General features: G+C 38.2%; 1 protein-coding gene across 1 annotated transcript in view; it reads left to right on the forward strand.

The window, feature by feature from the left end:
• The window catches only part of UNC5A (unc-5 netrin receptor A), a 409652-nt gene that overhangs the window by 367946 nt on the left and 26433 nt on the right, over positions 1-15273 (forward strand). Inside the window, 1 exon segment of the mRNA XM_053719264.1 lies at positions 11436-11585. Coding sequence (XP_053575239.1) covers positions 11436-11585 — 150 coding nt within the window.

Genomic DNA, 15273 nt, shown 5'->3' on the forward strand with positions numbered 1-15273 from the left:
ACATTTTATTACCAAATTATAAAAGATTTTCGTTCTTATCAACATTCGAATGTCCAAAATAAATGGCCACAGGACTATTCGTTCTACTAAGCGAATTGCACTTTTGCCACATTTGCCCATCCCTACTCTTACCTTCATCATTTTGAGTTAGTTATTAAAGGGACATGAAACCCAAATTTTTTCTTTCATGATCCAGATAGAGAATTCAATTTTAAACAACTTTCTAATTTACTTCTGTTATCTAATTTATTTAATTCTCTTGGTATAATTTTTTGAAGAAGCACCAATCCACTGATGGTTTCTAGCTGAACTCATGGGTGAGCCAATCACATTCAATATATATATATATATATATATATATATATATATATATATATATATATATATATATGCAGCCACCAATAAACATCTAGAACCTAGGTTCTCTGCTGCTTCTGAGCATGCCTTGATAAACCTTTCAGCAACGGATAACAAGAGAAGGAAGCAAATTAAATGATAGAAGTAAATAGGAAAGTTGTTTAAAATTGTATTCTCTATCTGAATCATTAAATCATTTTTTAGGGTTTCATGTTCCTTTAAGGTGAGGGATTAGTTTCAACTATATGGGTCCCATTTAACACTATAAATTTAACAGAATAACTGAAATAATTTGCTGCAGTATGTTTCTAAGATGCAAGTACGTTTCTCTGTGTAAGAGTTAGAGGATGTAAGGGGTTACAGTAACCTAAGATAAATATCATCAGCATGTGCGAGCACCTTATTCAGTGTACAGCTTGTCATATGTTAGCATCACTGGAGCAGCCACTACAGGGATCATATTTCTGTCACAAGTGTGAGCATATTTTCTCTCTAAAAGCTTGTATTAGAGTGCTGGAGAAATGCATTGCAACATTGCAGGTTATTCAAACCCTTGAAAGGGAAATTAATTTGACTGGCCAGGGTGTTTATGGCTGTTGTAGTGGGAATTGAGTTAATTGGAGGAATGGGTTACTAAATGGCAAATTAAATTTAATATTGGTAAATGTAAGGTTCTACATTTTAGAGGTTATAATATTCACTGGGCTGCCTATTAATTGGGACTAGATTTAGCAAAACAGAGGAGAAAAATGATTTAGGCGTAGTTATAGATAACAAGCTAAAAATGAGTGTGCAATGCAAGGCAGTAGCTTCTAAGGCTAATAAGATACTAGCACGTATTGAAAATGAAAAGAGCCATAGATGCAAGGGAAGAAAGCATGATTATGTCTCTGTATTAATACTTGGTAAGACCTCACCTTGAGTATGGAGTGCAAGACTGGGGACCAATTTTAAAAAAAGGACTTTGCAGAGTTTAAAAAAAAAAAAGTTCAGAGAAGGGCCGCAAAACTGTAGGATTTAAACTATGAAGAGAGGTTAGCCAAATTGGGTCATTTTACTCTAGAAAATGGTGCTTGGGAGGTAATTTGATTACTTTATATAAATATAATCAAAGCCCATATACAGAGTTAGCGGAAGAGCTGTTCTAAGGCAGCTGTTTGTGACAAAAGGTCACAATTTAAGGCTAGAGGAAAGGAGAATTAATCTCCAGCAATGTAAACATGTTTTCACGGTAAGAGCAATCAAATTGTGGAACATCTTGTCCAAGAAGGTAGTGGCTGATAATACCTTAGATAAATGTAAAAATATCTTAGGGATATGATTGCTTGTGTTAAATGGGTCAGCTTTCTAATGGCCAGATTACTTATTAATAACTAACAGTTATCACCCGCTAACACGACTCCACATTAGACCATCTGCGCTAAACCTGAAGTGAATTAGAAATACTTTAAATTCCTATTTTCTTCACATAGAAGAAAATGTTCTTTTCTCTATCTATACTTATTTATCTACAGTATAGAAATATATACAGATATACATATATATTATATATATATATATATATATATATATATTGTACATACAGATATGCATGTGAAGAACATAGGAATTTAAAGTATTTCAATTAAAAATACATTAAAACATTCAAACTGAATAAAAAGAATATTGCATATATATATATATATATATATATATATATATATATATTTATAAGTGTATATATGTATGTATGTCTGCACATACATATTTAGACATATAAACACATAAATACACATGTATACACATATTACATGTTTAGACATACTGTATATATATATATATATATATATATATATATATATAGAGAGAGAGAGAGAGAGAGAGAGAGAGAGAGAGAGAGAGAGAGAGAGAGAGAATAAATGTAGCACACATTTTCAAAAGGCTGAACCTTTTATTAGAACAACGTTTCGGGGCTCCTGCCCCTTTATCAAGCTAATTTACAACTGACACACAAACCCTTTTTAAAGGGTCAAACATAAAACAGGAAACCAATTACAGAGCAGGGGTGTGTCTAGCAGGTACTTCACATCATCACATATCCTATGGAAAAAGAAAAAAAGCCAACACATCATTTTTAACCCTTTTCACCCCTTAACAAGAATTGGACAACCTATTAAAAACAATTGCAGCAAGTTACCAACCATATAAACATTATTGCATCAAAAGCAAATACCAAAAAATACATTGAATCAGCTACACTTAACACTAGTGATAGTGACTAATTTATATGTTTCATGGTTATTATAACAATGGTAAAAGGTCAAACTCCCTGTTTAACCCCTTAGGGTGTAGAGTATTAAGGAGCCAAATCCATTTAGCTTCTCGATTTAGTAAGTCCCTATGCCTGTCACCCCCTCTGAGTCTCTTGGGTGCACTGTCTATTACTAAATACCTAAGCTGATTGGCCTGGTGTCCCATTTCTGCGAAATGGGCAGGAACTGGCAAGTGCAACATTATAGTGTTACGTATGGTCGACTTATGTTGGCATATGCGGTCCCTTATCTTTTGGGTGGTCTCACCAACATATAGTAGCCCACAGGGACACTTAAGCACATAGACAACATAAGCTGAGTCACATGTGTAATATCCTTTAATCTGATATTTCCTCCCTGTGTATGGGTGGGATATAACTCCCTCCTTGGTAACATTATTGCACTGTGCACACCCCAAACAAGGAAATGTACCTTCCTTGGGGGTTCCAAAAAATTGTTTATGAGTATAACTCCTAGGTTTCTCAGACATGGCATGTACCAACTTTCTGCCTATCGTATGGCCCTTTCTATATGAGGCCCTAGGGACTTCCCTAAATTCCTTAATCTCTGGACAGGTATCTCGTAGGAGGTACCAATGTTTTTTTTATGATATTGTATACTCTCTTGCTCAAGTTACTATATGAGCTAACAAAATTCATTCTTCCTCCTTTGCTGTGTTCTTTCTTTTACTGTTGTTTATTCTGACTGGGCAATTTTTCAGAGATTCCTCTATAGTTATTAACTCTTGAGCATCATAGTCTCTGCTGACAAATTTGCTCTTCATGCTCTCAGACCTATCACGTCTAATAAGTGGGTCTGATACAATTCTGTCTAATCTTAATAATTGTGACCTAGGCACACTTTGAAAGACTCGTGGGGGGGGGGGGTGAAAGCTATCTCTGTGCAGAAGTGTGTTTCTGTCTGTGCTTTTGACAAAAATATCTGTTGCTAATCCTCCCTCTTTTTTGTACACCATTGTGTCCAAAAATTCCACTTTCTGCATATCCATCTTGCTGCTAAATTTTAGAAAGGGAACTGCATTCTCTATGCAGTTCTTAAGTTCCATTAATGTCTCTGGGGGGGCCCGCCACACGATGAACAAATCATCTATGTAGCGGTGCCACCCCAGACAATATTTGGAAAAAAGTGGATTGGTGTAAACATGCCTTTCCTCTATGGCATCCATCACCAAACAGGCATAGGATGGGGCCACATTCGACCCCATCGCTGTGCCTGTTTTTTGCATATAGAAATGATTTTCAAAGAGGAAGAAATTATTTATAAGTACCAAAGTTAGCAGCTCTAAAAGCCATTCTTGTTGGGTACCACTATACTACTTACATTTCGCCAAAGCTTCACCTACACAGTCTATCCCCACATCGTGGGGAATGACCGTGTAAAGGGAAGTAACATCCCAAGTGGCCAAGATGACATTGTCATCTATCTGTTTAGTACCATCAATTTTCTCAATTAATTGTATCGTATCTCTGACATACGATTTACCTTGTGTTACCAATGGGGCCAAAAAGATAAGGGGCCGCATATGCCAACATAAGTCGACCATACGTAACACTAAAATGTTGCACTTGCCAGTTCCTGCCCATTTCACAGAAATGGGACACCAGGCCAATCAGCTTAGGTATTTAGTAATAGGCAGTGCACCCAAGAGACTCAGAGGGGGCGACAGGCATAGGGACTTACTAAATCGAGAAGCTAAATGGATTTGGCTCCTTAATACTCTACACCCTAAGGGGTTAAACAGGGAGTTTGACCTTTTACCATTGTTATAATAACCATGTAACATATAAATTAGTCACTATCACTAGTGTTAAGTGTAGCTGATTCAATGTATTTTTTGGTATTTGCTTTTGATGCAATAATGTTTATATGGTTGGTGACTTGCTGCAATTGTTTTTAATAGGTTGTCCAATTCTTGTTAAGGGGTGAAAAAGGTTAAAAATGATGTGTTGGCTTTTTTTCTTTTTTCACAGGATATGTGATGATGTGAAGTACCTGCTAGACACACCCCTGCTCTGTAATTGGTTTCCTGTTTTATGTTTGACCCTTTAAAAAGGGTTTGTGTGTCAGTTGTAAATTAGCTTGAGAAAGAGGCAGGAGCCCCGAAACGTTGCTCTAATAAAAGGTTCAGCTTTTTGAAAACGTGTGCTACCTTTATTCTCCATATATTATTTCTTTGGGACCTGAAGGGTGGTCTTGGAAGGTATTGCACCGGACATTATTTATATAAAAAAATTGATTTCCTATTGGAAGTGTGTGCGAATCCTACCTGCTCTCATTATATATACCATTACCCTTAAGGGATATCAGCACCACAAACTTTTCAAGTATTTCACACATATATCAAGGCTGCTCCTAAATAAATCATCATGTCCTGTGAGACAGGAGTATTCGCTTACTCTGAAAACAAAGCAGCAAGGATTGCCACCCTGACACTGGGGGCCAGAGATTTCCTCACAGCTCCGGATAAGGAGTCACAAAAAAGAGATTTGGAATGTATCATGAAAAGGCAGATCAATCTACAAATACATGCAGCAACATTGGCTGAATATTATAAAACAAAGCGTATCCCTAGAGGCCTAAGGTCCCCCCTCCAACCCACGTTCTTTTCCGATAACAGTAAGTTCCGCACCATTTACCAACAAATTCTGAATAAAAGCTCAATGGACATAATCATATTAAACATTGAATTTTCCAATAGAGAGCTAGCAGGACTTACAAAAGATATTGAAGAGCAAAAGGACAAACTGCTTGAAACCCTGGGCGATGAGGAGTACGCAAAAATATACGGTGAGATTGAGAAGGCAGTCGGTACCTATAAGCTGGAGGTCGAGGAGCGGAAGAGGAGAAAGTTTAAGCGAGACGAGCATGACTACAACGTCAGCAACATGTACCGGTGGAACCGCCCCTACAGACGTATGGCCAATCGTGGACCTCGACGGGCGGGTACGCAACCACAGTCACAGAGACATGCCGAAGGAAGTGCTACATCAAGTGTAGCTGATTCAATGTATTTTTTGGTATTTGCTTTTTATGCAATAATGTTTATATGGTTGGTGACTTGCTGCAATTGTTTTTAATAGGTTGTCCAATTCTTGTTAAGGGGTGAAAAGGGTTAAAAATGATGTGTTGGCTTTTTTTCTTTTTCCACAGGATATGTGATGATGTGAAGTACCTGCTAGACACACCCCTGCTCTGTAATTGGTTTCCTGTTTTATGTTTGACCCTTTAAAAAGGGTTTGTGTGTCAGTTGTAAATTAGCTTGAGAAAGGGGCAGGAGCCCAAAAAACGTTGCTCTAATAAAAGGTTCAGCCTTTTGAAAACGTGTGCTACCTTTATTCTCCATATATTATTTTTTTGGGACCTGAAGGGTGGTCCTGGAAGGTATTGCACCGGACATTATTTATATAAAAAAAATTATTTCCTATTGGAAGTGTGTGCGAATCCTACCTGCTCTCATTATATATAAATATATATATATACACACACACATTGAAGTCCTTCCCAGTCAAACACTTTGCCATATACTGCATTTCGTATTGAATACACACTTCTTAACAAAACAAAGATATTCGTCTCTATTATCCAAATCGAACATCCAAACTTATTCAGCACAAAATAAAACAAAAACAAATGAATAATGACGAATTTGTCAGTATTGATTTGTTTTGTTAAATGGTTAATATACTTACCTTTAGCGCATTGGAGAGCCGTGCTTATCCTATCTTTTTCTTTACAGAGCCTCTGCCGTGCTAATAGGAGGTTTAGTGCGGCGGCTCCCAGGGCCTGCACTAAAGGAGTAGGTCCTTTACTGCAGGCTCTGGGAGTCGCTGTGCTAAGCCTCCTATTAGCGCATTCAGGGCTCTGTGAAGAAGGATCGATATCAGCGCGCCTCTCCAGTGCTAAAGCCAAGCAATGGAGATATTGTTAATGCTGTAACTATTTTAGGATATGTCTCAAGTCTGGATTGATTTCTCCTAACAAGGAAAGTGGTGGGTGGAGTTTGACAATTGAAAAACAATTACAGCAAACAAGGTGTTTATCTGCTGTAATAACATTCACAAATGTTAAATTACAAGGTGTTTACTGTGCCTTTAATACACACCGTTAAATAATTTTAAGAGTTGGCTGGTGTCTGTATAACAAACATTTTAAAGGTAAAAGCAAAAATGAAACTTCCCAATGTAAATCAAATTTAACTCTTTCTTTTGGTCCATTTTGTTGATATTTTCCTTGCCATGTGAGTATACTGATGTATTTGCAAACAATACTTGCAACTAGGTTATACATATGGTGCACACAACATTTCTGAGCATACCTCAGTATGGTCTCATGGAAAGGCACAGTGGAATTATATTGTATACTTTATCTGAATCATGAAAGTTTAATTTTAACTTCTATGTTACTTTAATCCGCTGGCTGCTGGAGCAGCGTATTGCATAGCAATGAGTGGCAACCTTTTCTGGCATCTAATTGGTTACTAGTCCAAGGGATTTGAAGTCATGACCATTTATTTTTAGGACTTGTACACAAGAGTCCTACTTGCAGGAATTAAAAAGTGATTGTTAAGACTTTAAAGTGTGAGATTGCTGGCTTTAAAAGAGCACCTGGGATATGTGATAAAACGAAGCTAAGAACGAGCGCTTGGCATACATCACAGCAGTGCTTGCTTACACAGAGCCTTGACAGGTAATGAAAGCAGCACAGCAATCAAAGTAAGGAAAATGAACTCCTAGAGTAGTCAAAAAGGACACCCAATTTAATCTTCTCAGAAGAATGAATTAAAATTAATCTTTACAATTGCAGTGTGATGTTTCCTTTCCCAATTGTTTATGAGTGCAGTAACAAGCCACTTATCACGAAAGCTCAGTTACATCCTTCACTTTGCATTTGATACTATTGGTCCCCTTTGAAAGCTTATTCGGAAACAGACTTCAGCTGATGAAAGCTAAGTTCATCAGCTGTGTAAGAAGAAATGTGTGGAGATGGAATAGAAGTATCTCAGCCAGCTGTGTCTAGTGTGAGCTTTGTCCCTTAGTGGTTGATTGGAACAGCTGAATGCTCACTTATATTCTATACCAACCTACACATATATTAGCTGCTTGTCTAATGAAAAGTAAGATGCTGGCATGACAAATAACTGTTTCCATTTAACAGAGTTGCCTTTGCCATTTGCAGAGTTGCCTTTGGTGCAGAGTCACACAAGGAAGCATGGGGCATTCGGGTACAGCAGCACAAGCTCTTATCTCAGAACCCTGCTAGCTCAGCACTAAGGACTCTATTGAAGTCAGGGACAGAACTTCAATTGGTGCAGCAGGAGTGGGGCCCATAGCATGGTAGAGTGACCATATTGCCACTTTAAAAAGGGACACATATGAAAAATACATATGTCAGTTGTTTAAAGAAATGTTTTCAATAATGTTCCAGTATAAGAACCCGGACATATGTATTTTTCATACGTGTCCCTTTTTAAAGTGGCAATATAGTCACCCTATACATAGGTGTGTGCAGAATGTGTACAAACCAAATGCAGGGATCCTTTAATCAGCGCAGGTTACAGGTTTATCTGATCTACAGTATCCCACAAAAGTGAGTACACCCCTCACATTTTTGTAAATATTTTATTATATCTTTTCATGTGACAACACTGAAGAAATGACACTTTGCTACAATGTAAAGTAGTGAGTGTACAGCCTGTATAACAGTGTAAATTTGCTGTCCCCTCAAAATAACTCAACACACAGCCATTAATGTCTAAACCATTGGCAACAAAAGTGAGTACACCCCTAAGTAGAAATGTCCAAATTGGGCCCAATTAGCCATTTTCCCTCCCCAGTGTTATGTGACTTGTTACTGTTACAAGGTGTGAATGGGGAGCAGGTGTGTTAAATTTGGTGTTCTTGCTCTCAAACTGGTCACTGGAAGTTCCACATGGCACCTCATGGCAAAGAACTCTCTGAGGATCTGAAAAAAAACAATTGTTGCTCTACATAAAGATGGCCTAGGCTATAAGAAGATTGCCAAGACCCTGAAACTAAGCTGCAGCACGGTGGGCAACACCATACAGCGGTTTCACAGGGCAGGTTTCATTTAGAACAGGCCTCACCATGGTTGACCAAAGAAGTTGAGTGCTCATGCTCAGTGTCAAATCCAGAGGTTGTCTTTGGGAAATAGATGTATGACTGCTGCCAGCATTGCTGCAGAGGTTGAAGGGGTGGGGGGGTCAGCCTGTCAGTGCTCAGACCATATGCTGCACACTGCATCAAATTGGTCTGCATGGCTGTCGTCCCAGAAGGAAGCCTCTTCTAAAGATGATGCACAAGAAAGCCCGCAAACAGTTTGCTGAAGACAAGCCATCTACGGACATGGATTACTGGAACCATCTCCTGTGGTCCGATGAGACCAAGATAAACTTATTTGGTTCAGATGGTGTCAAGCGTGTGTGGCGGCAACCAGGTGAGGAGTACAAAGATAACTGTGTCTTGCCTACAGTCAAGCAAGGGGGTGGGAGTGTCATGGTCTGGGCCTGCATTAGTGCTGCTGGTACTGGGGAGCTACAGTTCATTGTGGGAACCATGAATGCCAACATGTACTCTGATATACTGAAGCAGAGCATGATCCCCTACTTTCGGAGACTGGGCTGCAGGGCAGTATTCCAACATAATAATGACCCCAAACACACCTCCAAGACGACCACTGCCTTGCTAAAGAAGCTAAGGGTAAAGGTGATGGAATGGCCAAGCATGTCTCCAGACCTAAACCCTATTTAGAATCTGTGGGGCATCCTCAAACGGAAGGTGGGGGAGCCCAAGGTCTCTAACATCAACCAGCTCTGTGATGTCATCATGGAAGAGTTGAAGCGAACTCCAGTGGCAACCTGTGAAGCTCTGGTGAACTCCATTCCCAAGAGGGTTAAGGCAGTGCTGGAAAATAATGGTGGCCACACAAAATATTGACACTTTGGGCCCAATTTTGACATTTCCACTTAGGGGTGTACTTACTTTTGTTGCCAATGGTTTAGACATTAATGGCTGTGTGTTGAGTTATTTTGAGGGGACAGCAAATTTACACTGTTATACAGGCTGTACACTCACTACTTTACATTGTAGCAAAGTTTCATTTCTTCAGTGTTGTCACATGAAAAGAAATAATAAAATATTTACAAACATGTGAGGAGTGTACTTACTGTTGTGGGATACTGTGTCTTTATGTCTGTCTGTCTGTGTCTATCTATCATCTTTATATCCTCCAAAATTATTATTATTTCTATTGTTTACCTTTGAGGGGGACCAGGCCAAAACATTTTTGCACCAGGGCCCTCTGTTGAATAGGTCTGCTACTGTTTGGTGATTTCTTTGCCTTTAAACTGACATAAAACCGGTTTAATAAAGTAAACAACATTATTAAAGATATTGCTTTGTAAAGTGTGTGTATGTATGTTTGTGCCTGTGTGTACGTGTGCGTGTGTGTGCGCGGGTGTATGTGTAAAGATTTTTTTTTTAAACTTAATAAATTATTTTTAATAAATGTTTAAACTTTCCATTAAATACCTACTTTTTTAACTGTGCCTCTCCCCTTATCTGCATACTTGTACTGATTTCCGTTATCTTGTTGGATCATACACTATCTGCTGGTTATTCATGCACATGCGCTATAATGCACATCACAATGTTCTTCACATACATATATAGCCATACATGCCTATACCTGTATATCTATTCACATTTTTCTTTATTGATTTAGATATGGCATACAATTTCCAATTTACATCCATTATGAAATCTGCATTGTTTTCTTGGTATCTTTTGTTGAAAGCGCACCAATACACTACTGGGAGCTAGCTGGACACATCAGGGGAGCCAATGACAGAAGGCATAATTCGCCACCAAGCTTCAAGTAGTGCATTGTTGTTCCTAAGCTTACCTAGGTATGCTGTTCATCAATAGAATTAAAGGGACAGTATACACTCATTTTCATATAACTGCATGTAATAGACACTACTATAAAGAATAAGATGCACAGATACTGATATAAAAATCCAGTATGAAATGGTTTAAAAACGTACTTAGAAGCTTTCAGGTTAGCTCTGTTGAAAAGGCAGTTGGAAAGCCCACTGCAAGTGGGAAATAAGACACTCCTCCCTCCCCCTTCTTTTGCATATGAAAAGACCCTTTACACAAACAGGAGCAAGCTGGAGAAGGTAGCTGATGGTATTCAAATAAAACTTTGGGGCTTGGTTAGGAGTCTGAAAATCAGAGCAATGTTATTTAAAAATAAGCAAAATTATACATTTAAAAAAAAACCAAAAAAAAAACTTTATGGGCTTTATAAATAGATCATCTACAAAACATTTATGCAAAGAAAAAATGAGTGTATAATGGCCCTTTAAGTAAAAGTATATAATAGAAGAAAAATTAAATGTTGTTTAAACTTACATGTTCTGTCGTGATACATGAAAGATTAATTTTAACTTTACTGTCCCTTTAATGAGATAAGATATGTTACATTCACTAATTAGATAGCATATTTCTACAGAGATCATTTAATTTTGTGCCCCTAAAATCCTGGTACTCAAAGACTCATGAAAGGTTTGTCTGTTTATTGCTAGTTTTCTAATTTGAGCACAATTTGTACACAAATACATATAGATATCAGCACAAAATGTTATCATCTTTTTATACTCACATTTGATTGGTGTTAAAAAACAGTAAAACAATATGGCTCTTTTTTATATAAATACAGCTCTAATCAAACATGTTTCTTCTGCAGGAAGTGATACAACTTGAAAAACAGCAGGGGGGGCAATTGATAGATGAACCACGGCTCTTACATTTTAAAGACAGTTACCACAATCTGCGCCTCTCTGTGCATGACATGCACAGCACCATGTGGAAGAGCAAACTCCTGGCCAGTTACCAGGTATGGGACAACCTGCAGGAACTCTATCGGGTATGAGTGATCGCATAACTATTTGCAAAAGATCTTCACACACTGGTCCTCTACAAAATAAACATTCAAATCTGTGGTTACTCTTTTTCAGTAGAGTCTGAATGCACACACATTTGTCAGCTCACAGGGAAAATATTCTAGTTCTTTTGCAATTAAGCTGATTTTCAAAGAGCATAACCCTTAAAGCTTACCTATGTGAAAATGGTGCCCTTCGTTCTGAATATGCAAAGGACACAATTGTCTCAAGCAGTGCTGTACAATATTAATAGCAGAATATTCATATTTTGATTTTTAATGATTAAATTGTTCAATGAGTAATACTGCCCAAGGATATTTAACAATTTTACATCTACTTTTGTAAAGCTGAATGTGGGGAAAAAAAATGTCAGTTGAACTATGAACAAAAAAGACATTTGCTCCCAGCAGCTTAGTGCAGTGTTTCTCAACCGCGGTTCTCAAATACCCCCAACAGGCCAGGTTTTCATTATAGCTGAACCAGTGCACAGGTGAAGTAATCAGCTGATCAGTAATATTATGGTTAGTAAACCTGTTCTCACCCATCAGCTGATTATTTCACCTGTGCACTGCTTCAGCTATAATGAAAACCTGTTGGAGGTACTCCAGTTTAAACTCCTTCCCACACTTAAAGGGACACTGAACCCAAATTATTTATTTCATGATTCAGATAGAGCATGCAATTCTAAGCAACTTTCTAATTTACTCCTATTATCAATTTTTCTTTGTTCTCTTGCTATCTTTATTTTAAAAGCAGGAATATAAATCTTAGCAGCCAGCCCATTTTATGTTCAGCACCATGGATAGGGCTTGCTTATTGGAGCAAGCATAACCCAGGTTCTCAACCAAAAATGGGCCGGCTCCTATGCATCATATTCCTGCTTTTTAAATAAAAATAGTAAGAGAACAAAGAAAAATTGATTATAGGAGTAAATCAGAAAGTTGCTTAACCCCTTAACGACCAAGGATGTACGCCACACGTCCTCAAAAAAATACAGTTAATGACCGAGGACGTGTGGCGTACGTCCTTGGTCTGGAAAGCAGCTGGAAGCGATCCTGCTCGCTTCCAGCTGCTTTCCGGTTATTGCAGTGATGCCTCGATATGGAGGCATCCTGCAATAACCCCCCTTGGCCATCCGATGCAGAGAGAGCCACTCTGTGGCCCTCTCTGCACCGGACATCGATGGCCGGTATCGTTGGTGGGTGGGAGCTTACGTGGGAGGCGGGTGGGCGGCCATCGATGCTCTGTGTGGAGTGGAGGGGGCGGGATCGGGGGCGGGACCTACGGGGGCGCGCACGGGAGCGTGCGCGTGCACGGGGGTGGTGGGCGGGCGCGTGCACGGGGCGGGAGCGGGTGGGAACCGCTACACTACAGAAAAAAAAAAGTTAAAAGTTAAAAAAACTAATAAAATTTAAATATTAAAAATATAATCTAAGGGACCTGGAAGGGGTTGGGGGTTGGTCTTGGTGGGGGGGGGGGAAGCTACACTACAGAAAAGGGCATTTTTTTAAAAAAAAGGCACATTTTTTTACAAAACTGGGTACTGGCAGACAGCTGCCAGTACCCAAGATGGCGCCCATTAAGGCAGAGGGGAAGGGTTAGAGAGCTGTTTAGTGGGGGATCAGTGAGGTTGGGGTCTAAGGGGGGATCCTACACATCAGCATATGTAAATATGCTTTTTTTTTAATAAAAAAAAGGGCAAAATACCTTTTATTTTAGTACTGGCAGAGTTTCTGCCAGTACTTAAGATGGCGAGGACAATTGTGGGGTGGGGGAGGGAAGAGAGCTGTTTGGGAGGGATCAGGGGGTCTGATGTTTCAGGTGGGAGGCTGAGCTCTACACTAAAGCTAAAATTAACCCTGCAAGCTCCCTACAAGCTACATAATTAACCCCTTCACTGCTAGCCATAATACACGTGTGATGTGCAGCGGCATTTAGAGGCCTTCTAATTACCAAAAAGCAATGCCAAAGCCATATATGTCTGCTATTTCTGAACAAAGGGGATCCCAGAGAAGCATTTACAACCATTTGTGCCATAATTGCACTAGCTGTTTGTAAATAATTTCAGTGAGAAACCTAAAATTGAGAAAAAATTTACGTTTTTTTTAATTTGATCGCATTTGGCGGTGAAATGGTGGCATGAAATATACCAAAATTGGCCTAGATCAATACTTGGGGTTGTCTAGTACACTACGCTAAAGCTAAAACTACCCCAAAAAGCTCCCTACATGCTCCCTAATTAACCCCTTCACTGCTGGGCATAATACACGTGTGGTGTGCAGTGGCATTTAGCAGCCTTCTAATTACCAAAAAGCAACGCCAAAGTCATATATGTCTGCTATTTCTGAACAAAGGGGATCCCAAAGAAGAATTTACAACCATTTATGCCATAATTGCACAAGCTGTTTGTAAATAATTTAAGTTAGAAACCAAAAGTTTGTGAAAATATTTGTGAAAAGTGAACGATTTTTTGTATTTGATTGCATTTGGCGGTGAAATGGTGGCATGAAATATACCAAAATGGGCCTAGATCAATACTTTGGCTTGTCTACTAAAAAAAAATATATACATGTCAATGGCTATTCAGAGATTCCTGAAAGATATCAGTGTTCTAATGTAACTATCGCTAATTTTGAAAAGAAATGGTTTGGAAATAGCAAAGTGCTACTTGTATTTATGGCCCTATAGTTTACAAAAAAGCAAAGAACATGTAAACATTGGGTATTTCTAAAATCAGGACAAAATTTAGAAACTATTTAGCATGGGTGTTTTTTGGTGGTTGTAGATGTGTAACAGATTTTGGGGGTCAAAGTTAGAAAAAGTGTGTTTTTTTTCCATTTTTTCCTCATATTTTATAAAAAATTTTTATAGTGAATTATAAGATATGATGAAAATAATGGTATCTTTAGAAAGTCCATTTAATGGCGAGAAAAACAGTATATAATATGTGTGGGTACAGTAAATGAGTAAGAGGAAAATTACAGCTAAACACAAACACCTCAAAAATGTAAAAATAGCCTTGGTCCCAAACGGACAGAAAATGGAAAAGTGCTGTGGTCATTAAGGGGTTAAAATTGCATGCTGAATCATGAAAGAAAACATTTGAGTTTAGTGTCCCTTTAAAATCATAATGGCTTTATGGTTTGATACAAATTATTAGAGCTTGATATTATTCAAATTCACTATGCATTGAATTAATTTATGAATACATTTTAAACAAGGAAAATATGTGCACAGGTAGATACTAGTAACAAAATTAATTTTAAAAAGTAGATTCTATCTCACTAAAGTGTAAGCACCCCTGGTTGATTAAAAAAATAAACTAGGGCAAACAAAAGTGCAACCAAGTACACGTTATTCCCATATTGTTTAAAACTGTGACAATTTCAAGGCTTTTAAGTTAGCAGGAAATTATGCTTAAACTTTGCTCTTTCATTTCACTGACTTAAAAAAATTACTAAATATTTATGAGGATAAGCAGGAAGTTCCAATTAACCAATGTGCCTGAACAGAAAGTATCCACCTATTAACCACGAGCAGGAAGGACACAACTGATACTTATGTATTAGTTTCAATTGAAAAAGCTTTTAATTAAAGGGACAGTGTACTAGAAAATTGTTTTGAAAAGATTGATAATCTCTT

The sequence above is a fragment of the Bombina bombina genome, chromosome 6 (assembly GCF_027579735.1).
Source record: "Bombina bombina isolate aBomBom1 chromosome 6, aBomBom1.pri, whole genome shotgun sequence".
Classification (NCBI taxonomy): domain Eukaryota; kingdom Metazoa; phylum Chordata; class Amphibia; order Anura; family Bombinatoridae; genus Bombina; species Bombina bombina.